A 23,587-nucleotide genomic window follows, 5' to 3' on the forward strand; every position below is an offset into this window, starting at 1 on the left:
TGTATTGAAAGTTTCTTTATTAAAAAAAAAAAAAAGTCACCAAGGACAAATACGTTTTTATAATTTTTATTCAATAAAATATACTTTTTTTTTTTCTTTCTAATTTAAGCACTTCATATATATTTTAATTGTCATGATACGTATGCTTATAAAAAATGCATTTTTTCAATATAATTCCTAAGCAAAGTGGATTGTTGTCAGTTATATATATTATCCTCGCAATTAAATTTACTGGAAAAAAAAAGCTGTATTTATTGCAAGATAAATTCCAAAAGGGGAAACAAAAAGAATCCAAGCCAAGCTTGATCAGGCCGTTAGACACTTCAATCCAACGGTCCACATTTGCCTCCCATTCAGAAAATATACGGTCCAAGTTGTAACTGAGCTGATTAAACCAATTGGATGGAAAAGCTCTGGAAAATAGAAGTTAAAAAAATACAAAAAAAGAAAGGAAAAAGAAATGTCGACAATTCTCCTCTTATTACTCCAGCAGAAGTCTTAACCTCATCCCTCTTCGCCTGCAACCGTAGAGGCCTCTCTCTGCCTCCTCTGCCCCACGACACTTTTCTCTGACTCTATACATTTCAGAGAGCCGCACCACTCAGATTCCAAGTAGATTCGGAGAAGAAGCGTTGCACCGAACAGGTTTTTCCTCCATTAATTTCCACCCTCATGCCCTAACTTCTTTTTTCTGTACCACTTCTCCAACAACGCCTTATTCGATTGATTCATGAATTAGCTTCTTGTAGCCTAGCCTTTTGTTTTCTTCAATTCTAACCTGTTTTTTCTTCCGTGTATTTGTTTTTTGTTTTTTGTTTTTTGTTTTTTGCTCTTTTTATGCTATCGGTATTGTTATTGTCTCTGTTCATGTGTTTTCATTTCCTAGGGAAAACCTTATGAGATATTAGTTTAGCGTTTTTGCGTAGCGTTTCTAGGCCGGCTCTGAATTTTTGTTCGGTTGGAATAATTTCTTCGTTTGAAGTCAGTATGGATGATTTTTCGTTTCGTTCCTCGGAATCTGGAGGATTGGCTTGCATTAACATGACCGATGTAAGATTGTTTTTCGTGGAGAGGGGAAAGAAATGAATGTCTCTATGAGCGTACGAATGTATATAAAAGGAAGACAATGTGATGCTGCGAATGAAAGAAAGTTTTGTCTCGAGTATTGGCTTTCTAAGGATTAAAGATGAGAAGTTTCTTCACTACTTTCAAATATGTGTGATTGCGTCCAGTTTTGGAGTTTATTTTTTTCGTACACTACTTCTGTGTTATCTGAGACTGTATGATAGTAGTTGCTTCAAGAGTTGTTTTCCATTTGAGATTTTCCCTAAATCTTGTAATCTTATTGGAACTTGTTATGAGTAAGAAATGTCTGTTGGTATAGCAAATTGTTTTTTGCGCTGGTTAAATGTTCGGGTTATGTGAAATCTCTTTGTTAAGTGGAAGAACTCATGTTTACGTTGTTAAATTGCAGAATCCAATCAAGAGTACGTAGCTTTTTATTTAACTTATACATTGCTCATCATGGTTTCGATGGCCATTGTACCTTGTGGAAGTACATCAATTGCTCAATGGGGCATTCCTCCTCAGTGCATGCTAAGACCTTCAACAAATAAGATATCCCCAATCCAATATGGGTAAGTTTCCATGCTTTCTCTCCATTTTTTTGTTTTCAATTTCCATTTGTAGCTATACTATAAATCACTTGAGAGGTTTCTCAGTGTGCCTATTTCTTCTTCCTAGCAGATTGCTAGTAAATTTGGAATGAGACAGCCATTTTGGTTAGATTCTACCAAAAAAAAAAAAAAGTTCTTATGTGATGAAGTTGCTTAACTGGTCTAGTCGGTTTCTGATGTCTCAAGTCTTACACTGTGTAGAGCAGTGAACTGGATTCATATTTGTAGATTTAGGATTTGTGAAACTGTTTCGGAAATAAACAATATAATTGGTGTAAAAACAACCACATAATTTGAGTAAAAATGCACAAGATTAATTTATTTTTTGACATTAGTGTCACAAGCAGGGTCAGCAACATAGCAGCAGTAAGCTCAAGCTTCTTCTCTAGGGGTTCCTTGAGTGTTCTATTTGACACAAGATCATCCTCACAAACTTCACATCGACGGAGGGGCGGGTTGCTTGTCGTTAGAGCAGATAGTGTGCGTAAAATTGTTTCTCCCTCCCCCACCCCAACAAAAAAAAAAAGAAAAAAAAAGAAGTAAATAAAAAGAGAGACTTTGTTCTGCATTTATTTTCAAAATAACCTTCTTTTATTAATTTGCAGGATTATTACTCTGTCCTTGGGGTGTCCAAAAACGCCAGTAAATCTGAAATTAAAAGTGGTATTTACCTTTTACTCGGATGTTCAACAATTTTTTTTTGGTTTTGATGTTTGATCTTTAAAGGAAACAACTACCAAGGATTACTAAACGATTGAGAAGCTTAGTTCCCTCACAATCCCTTGTGCTAACAAATTGACCTCACACTCCAACTAATAACTGATGTGGTCTTAATAATCACCCTATCATAATTTTTATCATGTTCTACCCTAGGGATAATGGCTATCTGATTCTGTATTCTACTTGAGGAATCTACACTTACATATTGTCTCTCATTGAACAAAGCCTCGCATGCATTTGTATTTGTGACAATGAGAGAAAAAAAGTTTTGCTTAGATTATGTTAGGGTGAAAGGATAAGGTACTTCCAAATAATAACTAATTTTTTTTAGGAAGAACGAATGCCACCTATTAAAAGGAATAGTTAATGTATTCAAACCGTGGAAGGTGCTATATTGGTGTTTAAGCCCAGTAGAAGCAAATGATAGGCGATTATGTTCTTGGAGGACCAAGGCATTCAAGACGTGAGTCTGAAGCTGACTTTTTCTAAAAGTATATTTTGATTTGTTACTTATTGCATTTACTTAAGTAATGCTCCTAGATTTTCTCATCCTTTATATATTTTCTTATCGCAATTGGCATGGTTTTGTGTTCTTCAGCTTATCGGAAGCTTGCTAGGAGTTACCATCCGGATGTGAACAAGTAAGTCAACTGATTTTTATGGATGACTATGCAACAGTACTGATTATAACAGACATGACACGATCCACTTTAATCTTGTTAGTCCGATCTTAGTTTTTAGTTATTCTATATTTTCTTATTCAGCAGTGGTTCAGTGTATTTGTATAATATGTATTTATAACTAGTTCTTTCCTGCTCTATCAGAGAGGCTGGGGCTGAACAAAAATTCAAGGAAATTAGTAATGCTTATGAAGTAAGAGTCTGTAGCTCATGTTTGTGTTTACATTTAAAAATTTAGAATTATGACCTATGATAACTAATATACCAGCAATTTACTTGTTCCAGGTTTTGTCCGATGATGAAAAACGCTCACTCTATGATAGATATGGAGAGGCTGGCCTTAAAGGTTCTGGTATGGGCATGGGGGTAAGTAATTCTCTAATGGTAATATGAAAAATATGTTTATGAAATTTCCTTCGCCCTGAGTCCTGTGTTTGTCTACGCTTCTTCAGGATTTCAGTAATCCTTTTGATCTCTTTGAGTCTTTATTCGAGGGCATGGGTGGTATGGGTGGTATGGGCATGGGAGGCAGAGGTTCGAGGAGTAGTGCAGTTGATGGACAAGATGAGTATTACAATCTCGTGTTGGACTTCAAGGAAGCTGTTTTTGGTGTCGAAAAGGAGATTGAGATTAGCAGACTGGAGAGCTGCGGAACTTGTGAAGGATCTGGCGCTAAACCTGGAACAACACCAACTAAATGTAGCACATGTGGTGGTCAAGGGCAGGTCATCTCGTCTGCAAGGACTCCTCTAGGAGTCTTCCAGCAGGTAATGACTTGCTCTTCATGTGGTGGTGCTGGGGAAATATCCACACCTTGCAACACATGTTCTGGGGATGGGCGAGTACGGAGAACAAAGCGGATAAGTTTAAAAGTTCCAGCAGGTGTTGATGCTGGTAGCCGTCTAAGAGTTAGAAATGAAGGGAATGCAGGAAGGCGAGGTGGATCTCCAGGGGATCTCTTCGTTATTATTGAAGTTGCACCTGACCCCGTGCTTAAACGTGAGGATACGAATATCTTGTACAGTTGCAAAGTGTCGTACATAGATGCCATATTGGGCACTACCATTAAGGTTCCAACAGTAGATGGCATGGTTGATTTGAAAATCCCTGCTGGGACACAGCCAAATACAACACTTGTGATGTCGAAGAAAGGAGTTCCTCTCCTAAATAAGAGGAATATGAGGGGAGATCAATTAGTTCGCGTGCAGGTTGAAATCCCGAAGAAGTTGAGCAGCGAGGAGCGGAAGTTGATCGAGGAACTCTCAGATTTGAGCAAAGGCAAAGCTGTAAGCAGCCGAAGATAGCTTCCACTCCAAAGCCAGGTCAGGAATTACTTGCCCCTTCATTTTCTTCCTGCTCCTTTCGCTGATTCCAACGATTCATACGTCTTACGTTGTAGTGTAGTAGGTCATTCAATGTTACTTCAATTTTTTCAACAATATCGTCAATCATAGGAACGAAATGTAAATCAAAGATAACTCTTTGATCATGAATGTTTGAATACGGACATGTTATGGTTTATTGATTGATTTATATTTGACTTCTTTTTCTCATTCTGTCAATTTCACGATGTATTCCATATTATAATAGAATGAAAAACTTAACATGGTTGATCATTGAGGTGAATTGCGTAGAGTGAGAAATAAAATTGCATATCAAAATTTTTAATGAAATTTATCATTATTGTATTCTTTTTTTAAATTTTGCTTGAAGTTCAATAAATATTATAAACTCTCTCGGATGTTATTCTATTATATTTTAGTATAAATTTTTACCCATATTTTTATCTTAATTCGCTTATCAAAGACATATCCCTAAATTTATAATTTTGTGGAAAATATTTACCTTCTACTCCCCTATTATTAAAATAGGGGTTATAATTACAGTTTAACGTTCGTACTTTTAAAAAATTAATATTTTAATATTTAAAATTCACTCACTCAATAAAATTTACTAGGCTTCAATTTAATATACACTTACATCAATATATTTACATATATTCCAACCACACTATCCATCCATTAAATAATTTTTAAAAATAACAATAGAAATCCAAAAAAAATGTATATATATTTTAAAATTTTAGGGATTAAACCTAAAATAATTAAATTCGAACTTTTTCCTTTTTCTTTTTTATCTCTCCAATAAATATACACAGAGAAATGTAATGGGCTTTAATGGGCTTCAGTGATCGGGGCTCCAGCCCGGTTCTTTACCGGACGAAGCACAAAGCTTTCGTTTCCATTTCCCGGAGGTTCGCACTTTGGAGGGTTCGGTTTCGATTCTTCCTCTTGAGAACTGAATAAGCTAAGAAAGCCAAGAACATGGGAAGCAGACTCGGAAGAAGAGTTGTTCACTTCGCAAATCTTCCAATCAAGCTTCTTATGCCAACTTCCTTCACCAACATCACTGAAATTGCTCTCAAAACCATTCCCTCTGCTTCCAAAATCGAAATCAAGCGCGTTCTCGAGAGCCTCTACGGCTTTGAGGTCGATAAAGTTCGAACTCTCAACATGGATGGTAAGAAGAAGAAGCGCGGAGGGCTTTTGATTGCAAAGCCTGATTACAAGAAGGCCTATGTTACTCTCAGGAATCCCTTGTCAATTTCTCCGGACGTCTACCCCATCCGGATTATAGAGGAGGACAAGAGGAATATGAATAAACAGTCCAAGTCCAGCATTGTTGAAGAGGGAGAGGCCAAGCGGCATTGGCTGCATGAAAAGGAAGCAGTGGGACTCAAAACTTACAAGGGTTTTGCTGATAGAGGCCGCCGACGAATTGGCGGCGCTGAAGCTGTTGAACCATCAACTAAGTTCCCTTGGAGTAGCATGAGGTCCGGTAGGTAGTTTGAAGAAATGTATACCAATTACTTCGTAATTGGAATTTGTTCTGGATTTTTTGTTTCTTCTAAACGAAATGGAGCCTAATGATAAGTGTTTGATTTTCTAATTATGAAATGAATTCTTGTTGGCTCTCTTATGGGACGTATTGCTGGAGGACGTTCTGTATTGTCGCTTAAATCAATAAAGAAGTTAGAGTTGTGTTTGTACTATTCCCACGTATTATGTAGATTCTACTTGCATAATTCCAGAATGCGTTCTGGGTTCTTCATCAAATATTTGAGCAATGTTGTGGTTATAATGAGTTTACACATTCCACCACATGCTGTATGAAAAGCTGAATGCGTAGTAGTAATTTTTCTGATAAATTTTCGTTCTCCGCTGCAGAGGGTACTAGTGGCTATTGTTATCTGTCTACCTTATAATTTTTCAAGATAACGAATCCGATTTCTATCATTTTTCTTGTTCTTGGTGAAAGATATTCTCATGAAAAAGAAAAAAATAAAGAAAGGATACATTGTCTGCATTCTGCATGGTGAACAATATTAAAAACGTGGAATAGCAACTTCTTTGAATTATTTAGCTTTTAGAGGATTCTCTTATTCCAAGGCTTCAGGTCATTGATAATCTATCTCTTAAGCTCACTCGAGAACTAAGCCTGCTGGATCTACGCTGGGCAGGTTCATCTCCATCAACTCTTGTTTGGAAAGAATTCTTTATCTTCTTCCAACCAAATACCCAACCTGCTACATTTTTCTGCTTGTTGCTTAGTTTTTCATACTCTTGTTGCAGCTCCGAGTAGTCACGTTGCAACCCTGCCATCTGTGTCTTCACGCTCTGAAGTTCTTCCTTGAGGTTTTTAATCTCTCTGTCTGTTGATAAAGGGTTTCCATCCTCAACTGAATTATCACTACTAGGTGCTTTCTCCTTCTCTTGCATTGCTGACCTCATCTTCACTTGCTCTGAAAACAGAACCTGCATATTCACTCAGAAGTATTGTGAGTACCACTTAGAACTCTAAATTATTGACTAGCTACTTGTATGTCCGTATTTCTTAGAGCTGAGACTCCAATTATTGACTGAGATGGACCTATTCTGTTTGTTTTACTGTGTCGCTGATTGTTGTTTATTGTATAAATTTGGTCTTTGACGCTGGCCTATTGACTACTGCCGCCATTGAATATATATAAACGAAAAGATATAGAAATCTGATATTGTAGTCTTCTTATATCTCTCTAATTTTCGGGTTCTGACTGCCAATTGTATTAGTATTACAATGGAACATAAATAGGTATTTCTAGTAGTGTTATGAAAGAGAGAATGCATGGAGGATCATTAATAATAATGTATGAGGAGTTGGGAATGGGGCTCAGTGAAGATGGTTTTTGTTGATGATCATAAATTAAACCTTGTTTGAAGATCTGGTATGCAGTATGTTGTATTTCTGACAAAGCTTTTGTCTTTGTCAAGAAATAAGGGCAGTTGGTTCTTATAAGCTATATTTCTTTTTGTCTACCATTCGAGATCCTATGGGCAACCTTCATGTTCTGGTTTTTGAATCTGTTGAAGGTTTGAGTTCAAGTTCAAGTAGCAACTAATTCTTCAGCCATATGTATATGTTATGCGATTATAACTTCACACTTTCTTATCTTTCTTTTCTCTTTTAATTAAATTCTATAATGTAGATTTGTTGCTGGGATTTTAACTAGATTGTACTAATTTATAGGGCTTATATAGTGTCACCTGAACTATAGTTCTTAGAGGCAGTCGATCATTTTGTGCAGCATGCACACCCGCATCAAGCGAAAGTTTCTCACAATTCATGATTTTGCATAGCCTTCTCCGATCATGCTCAGATAATAAAGGACGGGTCTGCAGAGGAGAATAGTCTGTAAGTCTCTAAAGTGAAATTTCTTCTATCCTTCCAAGCTGATATAAATTGCTTCAAATGACAAAATGACTAAGAACACGATAATCAATATGCAACCTTGAGGTAGGTGTCAATGGCTCTGTATAATCCATCATGACAACGCCTTGCATTTTCTGACAATGATTTGGCTAATGTTTGAAACTTGGTGATGGAGAAGTTTGGATCTCTCGCAAGTTCAGCTAAGTAATTGTCTATGAGTTTACACACATTAGAGTTCCCATTTCTATGTTGCTGCTGTTGCTGTTCAAACAGTGAGTAATATTCTAGGAGCCTTTGCACTACTTCTATGTCATGCATAGTGCGTTCTTCTTGTGTACTGAGGAGCAATTCATGGATGAAAAAACAAAGAACATAACAGTTAGTGAATTTGATTAGCCTTGGAGACTTCTAATTGGTATGTGCTGAGCTGCTAACAACAATACTTACTTTGGCAAGTTTCCATGTTCATTATTTGTTTGGTTAGGAATTAGAATATCAATCACATTGGCATCCTCCAACACCATTCCTATTCTTTTCTCTAGTTCCGAAATCAAAGCTGCTGATGCACAACACACCCTTGCCATCTTTAGCATCTGCAATAAGAACTTGCACGAAACTGCTTCTCTTTGAGGAGGTAGTATGCTTAGTAAGCTTTCAATAATAGCTTTATGTTCCTCGTTGTATCCGATTCCGAGTTCATCTTTCCTACCACTCACAATACTTACTTGCAGGACATTTTTGTCCTGTGTATATTTTCCTAGTCCTGGTTCCATTCCAATGCCTGGCACCCACTTCCTTGCATAGTGCTCAATGCTTTGACCTATAATCTCTGGCTTTACACCCTTGGCCCTTACTGCAGTTATAATTCTTGTGAAGTAGTCTATCCGAAGTGTTGTTAAATCATTTAACCACCACCCATCTTCACAGTCTGAATCTCCTGTTATGTTCTCTCTACAGAGTTTCCGGGCTATTGAGTCACAGCACCGTCTCACAATTTGAAGATTCTCAGCCCATGGAGAGAGACTCTGACAAGTTTTGAGAACAGTTAGTGATTCTTTCCATGATGGAAGGACTACAAATGTGAGGAAGGACTCCGTCTTGTAGATTAGATTTTCATCTTCAAATTCTTCTGTCATCTCCAAAAACTCTGATGCACATCTTAATGGGGCTACATTGCTCGAGTTCAGGTCTACTGGGAAACCATAACAGTATTTGATAACCATTTCAAATGTTTCTGATCCACCTGGGAAGTTTTCAAGCTTTAGGTCGTAACCCTGAGTGGAGGTTGAGGATTGAAGTTCCATTCGGCCTATGTAGCCACATTTCGAAATCAATGTGTACTGTTTCAAGAAAGCTCTTTCATCTTCATTTATTATTGAGCAACTAGAAATTAGAATGAGCTAATACATTTTAGTTTTAGGCGAGGAAGCAATTTGAGAAATAGAAAAGAACGTCTGCTAGTTTTGCTGCATTTCATTGTAGTTTGAGCTTACTTGCATATAGTTAATTACCTTGTGAACATTGAAGGTGATGTCTTGAACTTGAACTATCAAATCTGTTGGGAACTGAGTGGTAATAAACCTGCAAAGGGGGAAACCAGAGAAAAGATTGTATTCAAAACACTAAATGGACGGTATTCAGAGAGAAGGCCCTATTCCATTCCATGAATCAAGATTCTAAAATGAACTCAAGGTTCTACCATGCTTGATCTTTCCTGTTGATGCAATCTTCTCCGGTGATGAATTGGTCTGGAATCACTATCCTCTGATCGTGAACCTGCTCGGCTCCGTCCAAATTAGTCTCGGGATTTTGTATTCCAGTAAGAGGCTTCAAGTTCATGGTTGCTTTTTGTCTCTCTGACTAGCTGTATCTCCCTGACTAGCTGTATCTCCTGTTTTGATCTCTGTTTCTCTCTTGCTCTGATGGATTTCATGTGTGATTTGAAACTGGGGTCAGCTCAAAAGGGAAAATAAATGCAAGAGAAGCAAGTATGTGGCTGCGGTGGGAGCGTTCGTTAAAGAGGGTCCATGGAAATGCTCAATCATTTATTGTATCATTATCAGGGACTGTGGTGGGAGATTGATATTATGAGGGAGATGAGGAATGTTGGTAATGATTTGACCATACTTATTTCATCTACGTCTACAATGACTCAACCAATGGATGTATGATGTCCGATGTACATTATTATTGTAAGCCAAATGCCGCCTTCTTGTCTGGGCAGCTACTACCACCACCATGTCTCTGACAGTCTTTCTTTTTCATTCGTTTTGTTTTGTCTCAACACTGACAAATGTATTTTTTTCTTAAACAATTTTGATCCTAACTTGTTCTATTTTAGCCCTTTTCAAAATGTACAGATTTAGTTCTCCTATTTTAATAAATTGTGAAATTAGTCTCTATTGCTTGTGTTGTAGTCAACTTTTCTAGCATGATTCATATTCTTAAAATCAATTTTTTTTTTCTCTAAATTGTTTTCATATTAAAAAAATATATTTATTTTTTATAACCATTTAGTTTATTATTATTATTATTTTAATTTTTCTTTTGTATTTGAAAGTTAAGCCTATAAATATTGCGAATGTTATATATGTAAATATATTTTAAAATTCAAGCCAATTTTTGAAAGGTAAGTCTGACTATTTTTTTTTATTTAGAAAATGGTACTTATTTTCTCTTAAATTCTCTATGAGTTTNAAACATATTTCTTAGTCAACTTTCAAAATACAAAAATAACTTGACCTCTTAATACATATTAAAAGTAAACAAAACAAGAAAACTCATAAATGGAAGTAATATTTATTGACCTTATTTTTAAATACCTAAAATAAAAGATCAAATATTTATTTAAATTTGTAATTTGTAATTTAATTCATTAAGAAAAACAGGTGTCCACTGGAATGCCACTTCTAACTGCATTCTAATAAGGTCTCAAAAAAAAAAAAAAAAAAAAAAAAAAAAAAAAAAAAAAAAAAANAATGTATAAATGCTCATATTTTAGTAAAAACGTGAGAATTTGGTAGTAGACATCCCTATGAAACACCTTCAGATACGGTAATAATTGAAAAGAAAGATCAAACTACATCTTTTTGGTTCACTTGGTTTCAATTTAATTGAAGTTCTGGTTGAAACATACCTGATATTATGTAATTTCAATACTAAAACAATAACAATACTTGACGGCATGCACCATTAATATCTATATCTATATCTTATAAGAATAAAAATACTTGCCAACAAATTTCTGAATTTTCATAATTTTTCATTCACATCAGTACTTTTACCAACATTCCTATCATCCCAATGCCACAACACATTCACTATTGATCATTTCCTAAGGCAACCCTAAATTGGAATACATTTATGTACAAATAATAACAGTCGCATGCCTAAAAGTGTGTTCTATGAGGAGATAAACATTAAAACAAACTATTTTAAGAGACTAGAAAGGCAAAGGAGAAGAGCGATACAAAACAAGAGACCAAAAACTGTTACATAGCGACAGATCCATCACTCTGCTGCCTTACTCTCAGAGTCAAATATATCAATATCAAGGTTCCCAAGCTTGATCTGTAATTAAACAAAAAGGGAATTAAAACAAATCTGATATTAAAGAATCAATATTGCTAGTGTTACTTTTGGGTTTATTTATTTAAAAAATAGAGCGGCATTAATATCCTATGTATGAAACGGTTTTGGCACTGCTAAAACTGGATCCTGTCGTTCTGCCTGGATGAAAGTCGATATTAAAAAAATCATTATTTTCTGGAAAAAAGATAAAGAAAAAGAAAAAGAAGAAAAGAAAAAAAAAAGGAAAATATTCTAAAGTGCTAAAAAACAATTTACAGAACTTATCAAGAGATTTAAGAATATTTAAAAGTACTCTTAAATATTTAAAGGCACTTTCTTCAAAGGGTCAGTAGAGTTAACAGATGGGATGTGTAATAGGAAGCGAAAATTATTTGACGAAGTTATTGAAAGGTAATGTTCAAATCATAAAATGCAAAGGATCTATAGCAAATAGCACTACGGTAAAAGCCACATATGTTCTGAAATTTCCAAAGATGAACTGTATTCTTTCGTAATGGTGTGCATCTCCTTAAAAGGCCCAAAATTATACTCAGTATTGGGACGGGGTTTAAATTAAAAATATTTGAGACTTGGGTACTTACAATACTGAGAAGAGAATAACTATCTTTCTTGAATCAAATGAAGCGGCACGTTTATATTTTCTCCACCTGTTGTTTGGCGTATCATGAACCCTCTCGGTCCCTGATTTTTCTGTTAAATCAAACACAAGAAATAAAAGTTCAAAATTTAGTGGTAAACATTCAAGACATCATCAAGTTTGCCAGCTCTTGCTGCTCTTGCACTGGTGCAATTTCGGTCTCCTTTTTCAATTTTAATATATTGAACAATCATCTGAGCATACTACATTTGGTTGCCAAAATAGTTCATAAGTAATAAATTTTAAGTAGGTAACTAAGGTGGCTTGAACTCATCTCCTCTAAGTCATATTATTGTTTACATGACATATTCAGGCAAGCTTCTTATGGTAGTTAGTTTCATGGGACAGATCTCTAATGGGGAAAATAAAGATCGTGATTACAATTAAATTTATGGAAGTAGACAACTCTTGCAAACAATCAAGTGTTTGGACTCACAAAGCAAGGGGATAAAATCAAAGTCAGAAGAGACATGTCATCTATTGTTCAATGGATAGGCATAGGTACCACAAAAGAAGAAAGTATAAATCCTGAATATCCTTGAGGTTAAGACCTCAAGCAATGGTCCAACCTGTCAAAATATTAAATGTCTTATAAGGTTCTTGAACCTAGGTGTTCCCGAGTTAGGCACTTGTCTCTTAGACAATTGGGATAAGTCATGATGTACAGAAACTAGCCCCAACCACCAAGATAATTTTTACAAAGAAAACAAAGAAAGTTTTTACCCTGGTGAAGGATAGATAATCATACCTTTGGACGAGAACTTCAGTAACATTAGTCCATGGTCTAACAAATAATGCACAAGTTTCACACCCATTTTAAGGCTGGACTGTCTCTGCAATACCTTCTCTATTCGCTGTAAGAGATGAAATAGTACGTCACAATACAGAAGATCACAAGAAAAACCATTTCCGTGTGTAACTATTAACTCATACACGTGTGGGAATATTAAGCTGATTTCTGCCCACACTATTATTAATTTATTTTAGGATCATGAATCCATATTTGGTCTTACTTTTAGTTCTTTTTTGTTTTTAAGGAGACCCCAACTCTACAACATGTGTAAATAAATGAGTTCACTTACCAATAATGTATTTTCAGTTTTCAAACTTCCAAAAGTTCCTTCACAAGATTTAGGTGTTTTGAGCTTGTCCTTGTCAATATCAATATTTACTATGCACGAGGAATAAGCATCTCCACCATTCACATGTATGTCAATAACGTTCTGGCAAGTCAAGCTGGCATCTGAAGTTGCCAATGACATCTTACTATTTGTTGGATGGGTAACTTCCAGGAAGCTGAGAAAAGCTAAATGTGGATCACAATCTGGACTGTTGTCGAGTTCCTCGGTACTTAAAAAGCCAGAGGAATCACGGGCCTGAACAAGTGAAGATTATTTAAAAGAAATTCTCAAGATATATACAGAACTGTTAAAAAATAAAAATTAGTACAGTGTGAATCTTCAACTGCAGTAAATTTCTTCCCAATAAGAAAAAAAGAAACAAAAAGGCAAAAAGTTACAGAGTCGAGAATTATTTCAAATGCCAAATAGGAAAAAGAGAACGACACAACAAATAAATATGATTTGTTACAAAACAGTTCTTTTTATTATAATAAAAAAATTGAAAAAAAAACCTTTATATTTATTAGTTGTAATACAAACAAATTCAATGGAAATAGACTACACGGATAAATACGGGGCGAAGCCAACTATAGGAGAATAATCTGATTGGTACTAATGGTTATGGGCAAAGGAATACAACAAAAGTAGGAGGATTGCCTGTTAGTTGTAAGGGAATTTTGTGGGTGGGTTGATTTCTTTTTGCTTTTTACAGAATGATAGTTCTTTTTAAGAAAAAAAAAACTAAGAAAAATTTCGACCATAATTAACTATTATAAAAGTAACCAACATTGCTTTAGAAAATGAAAGGTAACCAACATGGTAAAATTAAGATAATAATTACATGAAATTAAAGTTAGCTAGTCAGTGATTTGATGTATAATTGACTAATAATCGATTAGCTAAAAATCGAAATGTATTATTTCCTAGTTTCGTTGAGATAAAAAAAAAAAATCATATCGGCTACTATCATAAAATTCTTAAATAAATACATCTGCCTAATTGTATTCTTCTGCATATAGCAATGGTCTCAGCCCCATGTCCAAAAGAAGAAAAAATTGAGCTCCATCAAGTCATTACCACTAATAGAGAGAAAGAAGACCAAAATATAGTGGAAAATCAATGAACCAAAAAAATCAAACTTACCAAAGAATCTTGAGAGGGGAACGAAGCCTTCTCAAAGAGACTTGGCAAAATTTCTGAACGGCGATAACAATTATTTATCAGTAACATGCAACTGGAAGTCTAAAACTACCGGTTACTGAACAAACAAAATGTATTTAATAAAAATACCTAAAGAACTATGGCGCTCCACCTCGTCGAATCTAGGAACTTTCGCAAGTTTTTCTTGAACGTGAACTCCATTTGATAGAGTTGCAGCCTGGAAAGAGACGCAAAAGGTAAATGCATTATCAAAAGCGGTTGCTAAATCAAAATGCATACATAGATTACAGACTTACAAGGCTTAAACGAAAACGAATCTCCAGATTCTCATTTCGAATCAAACAAAAGAAATGAGTGAAATACGATCGGAGAAACCAAATTAACGAGCCGTAAACTATAGTGCTAATTGGAACTTGCGACTAAAATCCACGGGAAATACCAATTACCTGACAGTGATTAACAGCCATTGCTGCGAAGGTAGAGATTGAGTCCCCCGCTGTGGCCTCGGCCAATTAAAAAGCCATTGAAAACTCAAATGAACCAGAGAGAGAAGGGCTATAGATATATAGACGTTACATCGGAATCGGGAGTCGGAGCGCCTTTTTTTTTTTTTTTTTTTTTTTTTTTTTTTTTTTNTAATAAATTTTTCTTTTCATTCTGATTGGCGGATTTGGCAAGACAGCCACTGCTGGCGACGGCGACAACCACGACGGCCCATGCTTTTATCTATTTGACCAAAATGCCCTTTCAGCATTATTTTAACCAAACGGTGCCGTTTTGCTTATAACATTTCTTTTAAACTGTGTGCTAATTATTAAATAATAATTAATGTTTTTTTTTTTACAAAGAAAGCTACAAAATGGTTGGGTTGTCTGATTATTATGGTATTAAAAACGAATAAATCAATACTAAATTGTTTTTAGATTTCCAGGTTGTTTTTATTTTTTTTTTTCAAATTTATTATTATTGGGTTTGAAAAATATGAGAATGTTTCTTGTTTAAATTTGTCTTCGAATTGTAATTAAAAAAGAAAAAAAAAACTCTATTTTTTGCATTTTTTTTTTATTCTCACGAAAATTAAAAAAAAAATGTATACAGAATTCGGATTTTCTTGGTTTTCTATTTCAAAGATTTCCAAAAGTCAAATAAATTGTCTTTTGTTTTTTATTTTTTAATTTAAAAAAAAATAGATAAAAGTTATTACTTCATGCTTTTGACTTATTAAATGCACAATAAATGAAAGAGTCAAATACTGTAATACCAAAAATTACAAATTATTTGAAATGATATAAAATTTTATTAATAAAAAAAGTTGAGATAAAAAATTATGTTATTAATTGAAATTAAATTAAATTTTCTTAATAAAGAATTGAGTCAATTAAGAAATTATATTTTGTTTTTTTCTTGAAAAGAATACAAATAAATGGGCTATTAAAACCAATAATTTAGTTTTTGACTTATTAAAAAAACAAAATTTAAATAAAACCATAATTAATGAGAAAAATGAGAAGACTAAAATTATAATAGAAAAATTGGAAAAGAAAGGGCGTGGGTACACAGGGAGAGATCGGGAGACAAGTTTTCACGTGAGATGGAAATAGGGAATAAAGTAGAAGGGGGCATTTTTGGGATTTCACCTCTCTTTTTTAAACAAACAAATCAACGCTCACGGGTTGCCAAACTGTTTCAGGCGTCTCCTAACCTAACCTAGCCAACCTCTCTCCAAACCTAACCTTTCTCCGAACCTAACCTCACGGGCACCGGATTTTATTTCTCCAAACCTAACCTTTCTCCGAACCTAACCTCACGGGCACCCGATTTTATTATTATTATTCTTTTTTAGACCGACAATTTTATTTCCAGCCACGAGGAAGGGTTTGGTGAGGTTTACCCCAAATTATAATTTGATTTATTCAGATCATTTACTCAAATTATTCAATTTTTTATTATTTTTATTTTTAACAAAAGTGGTTAACTTATATTATAAATTTAATTTTTTTAAAAAATCTTAATTAATCTGATAAATTTATCGAGTTTAAATTTTAAATTGAAGTTTTTACTTATGATTTTGTATATTTTTAGCTTTAAATTAAATAGATAATATGAATACAACTTGGTTAGTTCCGCGTGTTTCTCAATATAAAAAGGGGACGAGACTACCTACAAGATCTATCGCCTAGTTTTCACAACTTCATTTTCTTCATATGCATGTATCATTATTTTTTTCTACAGATCTTTAACAAAAGCTAGCATACATCTTTTCATAAGCGTTCACATCAATCTCATAGCTAACCTCTATAATTTATATAAAATCATAGCAAAGAGTTCATCTTTTTCATTAAACATTTCATAGGCAAGTACATACATTGGTGGTTGCCCGGAATCTCTGAGTTTTGATAATCAAGAAAGTAAGGCGGCAGACAATTGTACGGAAAAAAGGCAGTGCACACAGCTGCTGCTGCAGACAATTGCCATTTGCATTCAGTTTTCTTCATTTATGTAACTAATAAAGCAAAAGTGTCGCCATTGACAGTTGCTGCAGCAGCTTTGGTGCCAACAATGCTTCAAAATAGGGCACAAACTCAGAAGTAACTATTTTAAGTCAGCCATTTCGACATTGTTTAATTGTTTTATGAAAGGAGGTCGGTCAACATTGGTCGGGAGAGAGCCACTAAACAAAGGCAGGCTGATGGGGGAGGCTGCAGCTAAACAATTTTGATTAAATCGTCAAGAATCACAACCATAATGCTTTTTGTAAATTACTTGACTCTCTTGGAGTAATATAAACCTTAACTACAGATTCAGTTCATTATGAACTAACATATCATTTTTCTCTTACAGCAAAGATGGTGAGTTTTCTTCGTCTTCCTATCAATTCTTCACCACAAGCTATAATTAAAGTCTCTCGTACCAACAGCTTAGCATAGTTAATCAGTTGGTTCTACAGACACTCAAAACCATGGCTTTCGATGTCAGCTCGTGCCAAAATCTACATTAACGGACGAATGTACTCGTTATCATTAAACACAACTGAAACCTAAGACACTACATCAGTAAATTTTAAAAATCATTAAGCACAAAATTGAACATTCAAGAACTATTAGGAATTCAAGGACACAAAAACAGAACTTCAAGACTAAACTTGTAAGTTTGTTGTTTCCTATTTTGATAAAGAGCTCAATTAATTGTAAATTCAAACCCACGATTGTAAAAAAATAAACCATTAACGGGCTGCAATTTCATGGACACTGTTCGAGGAAACTGAGATATACTTGGGTAAAATTACATCTACAACTATTCACACTCGTGGATTTGCAATGAGAAATTTCATACATTGTTGTATCAGAATCATACTACGAAGCAGAATCAGAATAGTCTTTCCTCTAAAGCAGCAGTCATAAGACATCATACATTGCTCTCTTTTCACTTATTTGAAGGGGAAAAGAAAAGCTGCCGCCAAACACTATGTATGCCAAACTGGCAACCGACCATGTATACATTTTTCAGTCCATAACAACAATAATATTTCACATCTCTTCCCAATGGTTATATAAAAGGCATAAGGGGGGAAAAAGAAAGGGAAAAAAAAGTAATAATAACATTAATAAACATGCAAAGCCAAAAAAGCGAGTCATAAATTACCCGACAGCCGATGAAATGGGAATTCCCTATATATCAGCTCTTGTTGCCGGCGCCAATACTCTCGTAGAATAGGATGTACCCATGATCAGTATTGCTAGAATATTCTTGTGCAGATCCAAAGAATGTCTGCACAACAGACTCGTCAATCATTTCCACATTTTCATCATCAAAAAATAACCAGTGGTTATGGCTTTTAACAAGGCTAACGTAGTGTCCGTGGTTGGGTCCACTTCCAACATGGACCACGACAGCAAACAAAGAGTACTCAGAATCCGCATCCTCCATTGTGTTGCTAAGCTTCAGCTCGAGAGGGAAAACAACTCTGTATAACAGCTTTTTATACCGCCCAAGCTGCTCAATGTATTTAAACCGCTTCAGGTGAATAACAAGGATATGAGGTGGTTTCTTAATCTTCATCCTCTTCTGTGCTTCTTGCAAACTGCACACGAAAATGAGCCCATCTTTCAGCATTCCCTTTTTGGTTTTTATTACTTAATTTTAATTTGTTGTGGGTTGGAAACAATTGTGGAACTGGTTTTCCAATTCTATCCAGAACCGTGGGGGGTTAAAGATACTGACTACACTATTATTCACAATCAATATCTACATATGGATCCACGCACACAAACCACTGGTATGGGACATGACGAATCATTAAGTTCCATTCCAGTCCCAACTATTAACATGAGATTATGCTTGCTACTTGAAAGATGGTGGAGACAAAACAAAATAAGAATAAGGCTGATTTCTCAAGAAATAAAAACAATAATAAAAAAAAATTCAGCAACCCAACTAAGGCCAGTTTGAAATGACTTTCCAAGTGCTTAAAAGAAGGTTTTTAAGTATTAAAAAGTGTTTTTAAGCACTTGACTTCAATTTCGTAGCTTGGCTAAGATCAAATAGGCAGCACACTTGGCTACTTCCAAAATTGCCTCCATAAAGTACATGATATAAATTACAATTCCTAATGCAACTAAAAAAGCATCTGGCGGCAAAACAGAATCATGTATAGCAACCTACCTGCAGCACTTGTCGCAGAAAAACTTGTCCTCGGCATTCAATGTCTCAGTGGAACTGAAATTTTTTAAGCAGCTAGTTATTGAACTGTTCTGTTCAATATCAAGGCTCAAGTCAAGAAAAGTTTCATCCCTCGCTGTAACCGTCTCACACCGCAAGCACCTTGTCTCGTTGGTTAGTAAGCCCTGAAAAACAGAATTGCAAGTAACTCTGGCTGCAATTAGAAGTTTTTCATGCATATAACAACGTTACTTCTAAGGCTTGCATACTAATTTGGCATGGTGTGCAAAATAGAGTTCTATTGGAGATGGCCAGGTCTCTGTATTCAAGATCAAGTCTTTAATAGAGTTTGAGGCTTGCGTCAAGAGTATTGATCTTGTCCACATTCCAATAGGCTGTTCCATATTTTGGTCGTAAAGTCTTTCATATGACTTATATTTTCTAAAGTGCATCTATTATTAGAAATATCCAGATGGTCGAGTGAACCTGTAAGTAGAGGCTTCTAATTCTCTTGAAGGTCAAAACAAAGTTAGTAATCTTTTTATATTTTCTAAGGGAGGAGTAGGGCTCGAGAGAGAGTGGCAGGGTCGTACTAGATGGCCTGTCAGTTCATTAAAAAAAAAACCACGAAAACATGAGTGAGTAATACTTATGAATATATCCAAATAAAGAGCTGCTTTTAACATACTTTTGATGTACTAACTAGCAAGTGAAAGCATGCAAACACAGACACAGGAAGGCTGAAATAACATTCATCTAATTAGTATTTCTCACCAACAATATGCATATTCCATGTCCTATAGCCGAGCAGAAAAGAAAATACAAAGTTGGATAGGGAGCATGTCATCAAAATGGCTAGCTAAATCACCTGAAAATTTTTATGTACCCAAGTCACCAACGGCTCTTTTTGAGAACCATTTGCCTGGCCAGTCTTAGGACCATTTGCAATTTTTTCAGACGGAGACGAACTTTCTGCATCACTTTTAGTAGCATGTGCCTCTTTCTCCAGTATGTCAACAAGTTCGTTGAGCAAAAAGTTCAAAAATTCATGAGCATCCTACATAAGCAGTTGCCAGCTAAGATAAAATAGCAGGGAAGATTTGAACACATTTATTCAAGTACAAAATTGATGTGACCAATATGAATGAAATTTGTATTTTCATAGTGTTAGCAAGGAAAGGAAAATGAAGTGAAAGAAAAATATAAAAAATGAATCCATGTTATGGTAAGAATCAAAGAAGGGGCATTCAAAATCAAAATTCAGAACATACTTGGTGCATATAGCTACGGAAAATCTCATTCTGCTTTTTCAATCTCTGAACAAAACGCTTTGGAGCAATTACACCAGTTTTTTTCTTTTGTGAACTTATCTGCAATCAGAAGTGAATAAAAGATTATTATATTCCAACCTAACAACAGAAAAAGCTTTCTTTGAGGTCACGACGTGAAAGATGGATCTCAAAAACTAAATAGGATAAAGATGCCATATATTTCTTTCACTTATTATTGTTTTCCATATTTATTTTATTTATTTTTACCAAGATGAATTTAAGGTTAAAATTGATAGTCATGGGGGAATGAAATGAAATTGCTTTTGGAGTTGGGTTAAACTTTTTTCTGCAATTTTAACCTTAAATTTATCTTGGTAAAAATTTATTGGTCTTTTTCATGATATAGTGTAGGGGATGACAGAAGCCACATACATATTTCAAAGAATAAAGATGCCATAGCAGAAGAAAAGAAGGCAAAGTGTCCCTACATTATATCATGAAAAAGACCACTTAAACTTTATTATTTTGAAAAAGGAACAAACGAACTTTCTTTAAGAACTTTCTCGAAGATTTCATATATGCCGACACGATGGACTTAACTTCGTCAATTTAAATACTCATATAATCTTAGCAATAAAGCTTGTACAAAGAGAACCATTAACCTCCTACTCTTGGAGAAGTAAGCAACGTCAACAATTGGCCAGTCTCTATCCCCTCCACAAATTCATGCACATTACATTGAGTAGCGCTGAGGCCAGATCCCCCAAGCCACTTTGTTTTCCTTACTTATTCGTTTAAGGCTATTAACCTCCTACTCTTTGCTTCTATAAGCAAATATAGTTAAAGAAATACCATACTAGCGATTTTTTTAGTAAAAAAGGGTTATGGTTTTGAAATTGTATTTCCATACAAATTCTTCATTATCCCTTGTAGTATGTTCATAATGTCCTGGAACGAGCAGAAAAGTGCTTCAAGAAGAAGTTAATTGGCAATAAAGAAAACACATGTTATAAAATTCTTCAGATGTAATCGTTAGTATGCTCTACAAATCAACATCTTCTATGCTAGGTTTAGATTTTTAAAGTCTCTATTAAATAATATCTGCAAACATGAACAATAAAGCTACAGCAAAGCAGAAACAGCACAAATCCTGTCAGGCAAGAACAAGCAAGCAATGAACCCAAGTAAAACACGCACTGCTTTCTTTTCCTCCCCCAAATTACCTGGGTGAACAAATCTGCCAAGCATGTTAGAAGATTTTCTTCCGCATCTCCACTACTTTTGTTATTTGAGTAATAATCTAACAACTGCTCCCGGAAAGGAACACAAAAATACAGTGCCTGCATATAAAAGAAAAATGGTGCGTGGGATATCATTAAAAATTTCGGAATTATTAGATAAATCAAAGAAAATATCAAGCTGGATATTTAGCAGATGCTTTCATAACTGGTTCTAAACAAAATATCTCTAGGACCTTGAAAAAATTTACATCGACATGGATCTATCATCAACCTGAGCAAAGATGATACAGATAATAAAAGAACCTAAAGTATTATTTGACATTTCAGTAAAATAATGGAAAACTCATAGCAGTCGTGAACTTAAATACCATCTTCAGTTAAGACTCCTAGAATCCCATTATTAGATATAAACTTCTGAATAAATAAACGTGTTCTTTTAAAATTGTATACAAATAAAATGGGACCATTTTCCCTCTTTCCACTTTGAACATGCTGACATTTGAATAATTGAATTCATACAACTCACAAGTTAACAGCATGATATTAAATCACATCACGCATAAACCAAAAAGAGAGTAAAATAAAATAAAATTATTGCATCCATATATTTTCAACTAAAAGTAGTGTTGCTCATCCAGGAAGGTGATTTGTTTAATACATGAATAATCATTTACAAGATAAGCCAAGAGGGAAATACCCCCGTAAATTTAAGGGATAAAATTGCTTACTAAAAAGGAACAAAAAAGCAAGAGTTAATACAACTCTGAAAGGGCCAACAACAGATACCCATTCAATACATCTAAAGGAGAGCAAAAAAATTGTGTTGGAAAAAGTAAAAGGCAACCATGTTTATAAGACAATAAAAACATGAAATGAAGAATCAACGTCTCACATTAGACTAATTGAGTCTATCCAATTGTAAACACATTGTACAACACAAGCATGCTGCAGGCAAATGTTTTCTTTCTTTATTTATTTTTCACATGAAACCAAGAACGTCATAGATTTCAAGAAATTGGAAAAGAACCAAACCCCAAACCAAGGTATCTACATGCGTATAAGTAAAGTGCATTTCGTAAAACATATATAAACGAAATGAGATGAAGTGGTACTCATGATATGTTTAAAATAATACAGAATTTTAAAAAGATAAAGAAGCAATCAACCAATGCATGATAGAGGATTTCAGTATCGTTTCTGTTTGTTCCCTAATACTGAAAATATGCTAAGAGGCAAGAGAGTCGTTCCCCAAAACAATTAACAAGTAATTTCACGAGGAAAAGTTGAAAGAAAACCTTACCCTGACGACTAAGAACCTGTAATCCTACTTTTAGGTTAAATAGTCTCTCGTAATGGAAACCAGAAGTTAGAAATCCAATTACTTGAATGATATGAATGTCAACGCCACGATCATTTTTTAATCAAAATGAATAATGAATGAAACCAACGAAAACAAATACAGAAATGGCTATGAAATCCAATCATAATCCAACGAAGAAATCCATCGACCGCCATTTTAGCAATTAAAGACCAAACAAACGCACGCAACAGATGCACCAATAAATAAACAAAACCCTAGCAAAAAAGAAAAAAACCAACGAAGATCCTCGGAAAAAGACAAATTAAAATCCAGCGAGAAGCATGATGCATCCCACAAACAAAGAACAAACCTGCAAGACGCTGTTACAGTAGCAAGTATTGCCAAAATTTTCAAGGCCGAAGTAGCGCTCGCCTTCAGGAAACTGGTCACCGAGAGCCTTCTCGAGCTTGGAGCCCGTAGCACCCATTCGCGTGTCGAAATCAAAGAATCAAACACCAACTCAGATCTTAATCAAGAAATTGCTCTCCATATAAAAAGAAAATCAGAAAACTCTCGCAATTGAAAGGTTCCTGGCTTCCGTAGTCGGAATCTCTAGGGTTTTGGGGTGCGTGATTGAGTTGAGTTGCGTCGAATTTCTGGTTGCAGAGAGTGAAGGAAGATGGGAGGAGGGTTTGTGTGGAAGCACGAAGAAAGGAGACGAAGGAAATGAGAGGAGGTCTGGTATGGTATTAAACGTCGATGGCTTCTCAAAACCGGAGTG

The 23,587-nt window shown here is 34.9% G+C and overlaps 5 protein-coding genes and 1 non-coding gene across 7 annotated transcripts; 2 read left to right on the top strand and 4 right to left on the bottom strand.

Moving 5' to 3' along the window:
- Positions 1-440: 440 nt before the first annotated feature.
- On the top strand, positions 441-4,638 carry LOC111793755 (chaperone protein dnaJ A6, chloroplastic-like). Of its 2 annotated transcripts, none has more exons than XM_023675795.1 (8): positions 441-645; positions 1,475-1,637; positions 2,024-2,156; positions 2,282-2,339; positions 2,995-3,037; positions 3,221-3,269; positions 3,362-3,442; positions 3,529-4,638. In XM_023675795.1, exons 2-8 carry the CDS (start codon positions 1,525-1,527, stop codon positions 4,378-4,380), a joined length of 1,329 nt encoding a protein of 442 aa, XP_023531563.1. In that variant the 5' UTR covers positions 441-645; positions 1,475-1,524; the 3' UTR covers positions 4,381-4,638. The 2 variants fall into 2 exon arrangements, with proteins under 2 accessions (XP_023531563.1, XP_023531555.1); XM_023675787.1 differs by having other exon boundaries at positions 442-645; positions 2,012-2,156.
- Positions 4,639-5,312: 674 nt separating this feature from the next.
- On the top strand, positions 5,313-6,128 carry LOC111793793. Its single transcript, XM_023675841.1, has one exon. The coding sequence runs from the start codon at positions 5,401-5,403 to the stop codon at positions 5,920-5,922; it is 522 nt and encodes a 173-aa protein (XP_023531609.1). The 5' UTR covers positions 5,313-5,400; the 3' UTR covers positions 5,923-6,128.
- A 213-nt stretch (positions 6,129-6,341) lies between these two features.
- Positions 6,342-9,969, bottom strand: LOC111793768 (BTB/POZ domain-containing protein DOT3-like). The gene is made up of 6 exons (XM_023675806.1): positions 9,525-9,969; positions 9,337-9,406; positions 8,273-9,165; positions 7,904-8,162; positions 7,660-7,788; positions 6,342-6,891 (listed from the first exon to the last, which is right to left on the bottom strand). Exons 1-6 carry the CDS (start codon positions 9,662-9,664, stop codon positions 6,529-6,531), a joined length of 1,854 nt encoding a protein of 617 aa, XP_023531574.1. The 5' UTR covers positions 9,665-9,969; the 3' UTR covers positions 6,342-6,528.
- A 1,084-nt stretch (positions 9,970-11,053) lies between these two features.
- LOC111793785 lies at positions 11,054-14,903 on the bottom strand. Its single transcript, XM_023675828.1, has 7 exons — positions 14,782-14,903; positions 14,465-14,552; positions 14,318-14,370; positions 13,136-13,429; positions 12,802-12,907; positions 11,998-12,106; positions 11,054-11,395 (listed from the first exon to the last, which is right to left on the bottom strand). Exons 1-7 carry the CDS (start codon positions 14,800-14,802, stop codon positions 11,317-11,319), a joined length of 750 nt encoding a protein of 249 aa, XP_023531596.1. The 5' UTR covers positions 14,803-14,903; the 3' UTR covers positions 11,054-11,316.
- A 2,786-nt stretch (positions 14,904-17,689) lies between these two features.
- On the bottom strand, positions 17,690-23,551 carry LOC111793780 (ubiquitin carboxyl-terminal hydrolase 3). The gene is made up of 6 exons (XM_023675818.1): positions 23,177-23,551; positions 21,489-21,605; positions 20,266-20,364; positions 19,863-20,051; positions 18,998-19,179; positions 17,690-18,416 (listed from the first exon to the last, which is right to left on the bottom strand). The coding sequence occupies exons 1-6, from the start codon at positions 23,291-23,293 to the stop codon at positions 18,011-18,013; spliced, it is 1,110 nt and encodes a 369-aa protein (XP_023531586.1). The 5' UTR covers positions 23,294-23,551; the 3' UTR covers positions 17,690-18,010.
- On the bottom strand, positions 20,912-21,068 carry LOC111782860. The gene has a single exon (XR_002813211.1). It is a non-coding gene; the product is annotated as a U12 minor spliceosomal RNA (small nuclear RNA).
- Positions 23,552-23,587: the final 36 nt, after the last annotated feature.

This window comes from Cucurbita pepo, chromosome LG01, assembly GCF_002806865.2.
Source record: "Cucurbita pepo subsp. pepo cultivar mu-cu-16 chromosome LG01, ASM280686v2, whole genome shotgun sequence".
NCBI classification, from domain to species: domain Eukaryota; kingdom Viridiplantae; phylum Streptophyta; class Magnoliopsida; order Cucurbitales; family Cucurbitaceae; genus Cucurbita; species Cucurbita pepo.

Bases quoted from the DNA above. Each gene is read 5' to 3' on its own strand.
- LOC111793785 (XM_023675828.1), bottom strand. From the start codon at position 14,802: ATGGCTGTTAATCACTGTCAG. The intron at 13,430-14,317 runs GTAAGTTTGATT...TCACTTGTTCAG, and splicing joins TCCCCTCTCAAGATTCTTTG to GCCCGTGATTCCTCTGGCTT. The intron at 12,908-13,135 runs GTAAGTGAACTC...CATCTCTTACAG, and splicing joins AAACTGAAAATACATTATTG to CGAATAGAGAAGGTATTGCA.
- LOC111793793 (XM_023675841.1), top strand. From the start codon at position 5,401: ATGGGAAGCAGACTCGGAAGAAGAGTTGTTCACTTCGCAAATCTTCCA.
- LOC111793768 (XM_023675806.1), bottom strand. From the start codon at position 9,664: ATGAACTTGAAGCCTCTTACTGGAATACAAAATCCCGAGACTAATTTG. The intron at 8,163-8,272 runs GTAAGTATTGTT...ATTGCTCCTCAG, and splicing joins GAACATGGAAACTTGCCAAA to TACACAAGAAGAACGCACTA. The intron at 6,892-7,659 runs GTGACACTATAT...GTGAATATGCAG, and splicing joins CTCTAAGAACTATAGTTCAG to GTTCTGTTTTCAGAGCAAGT.
- LOC111793755 (XM_023675787.1), top strand. From the start codon at position 1,525: ATGGTTTCGATGGCCATTGTACCTTGTGGAAGTACATCAATTGCTCAA. The intron at 1,638-2,011 runs GTAAGTTTCCAT...TTTTGACATTAG, and splicing joins ATATCCCCAATCCAATATGG to TGTCACAAGCAGGGTCAGCA. The intron at 3,270-3,361 runs GTAAGAGTCTGT...TACTTGTTCCAG, and splicing joins AAATTAGTAATGCTTATGAA to GTTTTGTCCGATGATGAAAA.
- LOC111793780 (XM_023675818.1), bottom strand. From the start codon at position 23,293: ATGGGTGCTACGGGCTCCAAGCTCGAGAAGGCTCTCGGTGACCAGTTT. The intron at 20,052-20,265 runs GTATGTTCTGAA...CTGCTTATGTAG, and splicing joins TCCGTAGCTATATGCACCAA to GATGCTCATGAATTTTTGAA. The intron at 19,180-19,862 runs GTGATTTAGCTA...TCTGTTTTTCAG, and splicing joins GGGTACATAAAAATTTTCAG to GGCTTACTAACCAACGAGAC.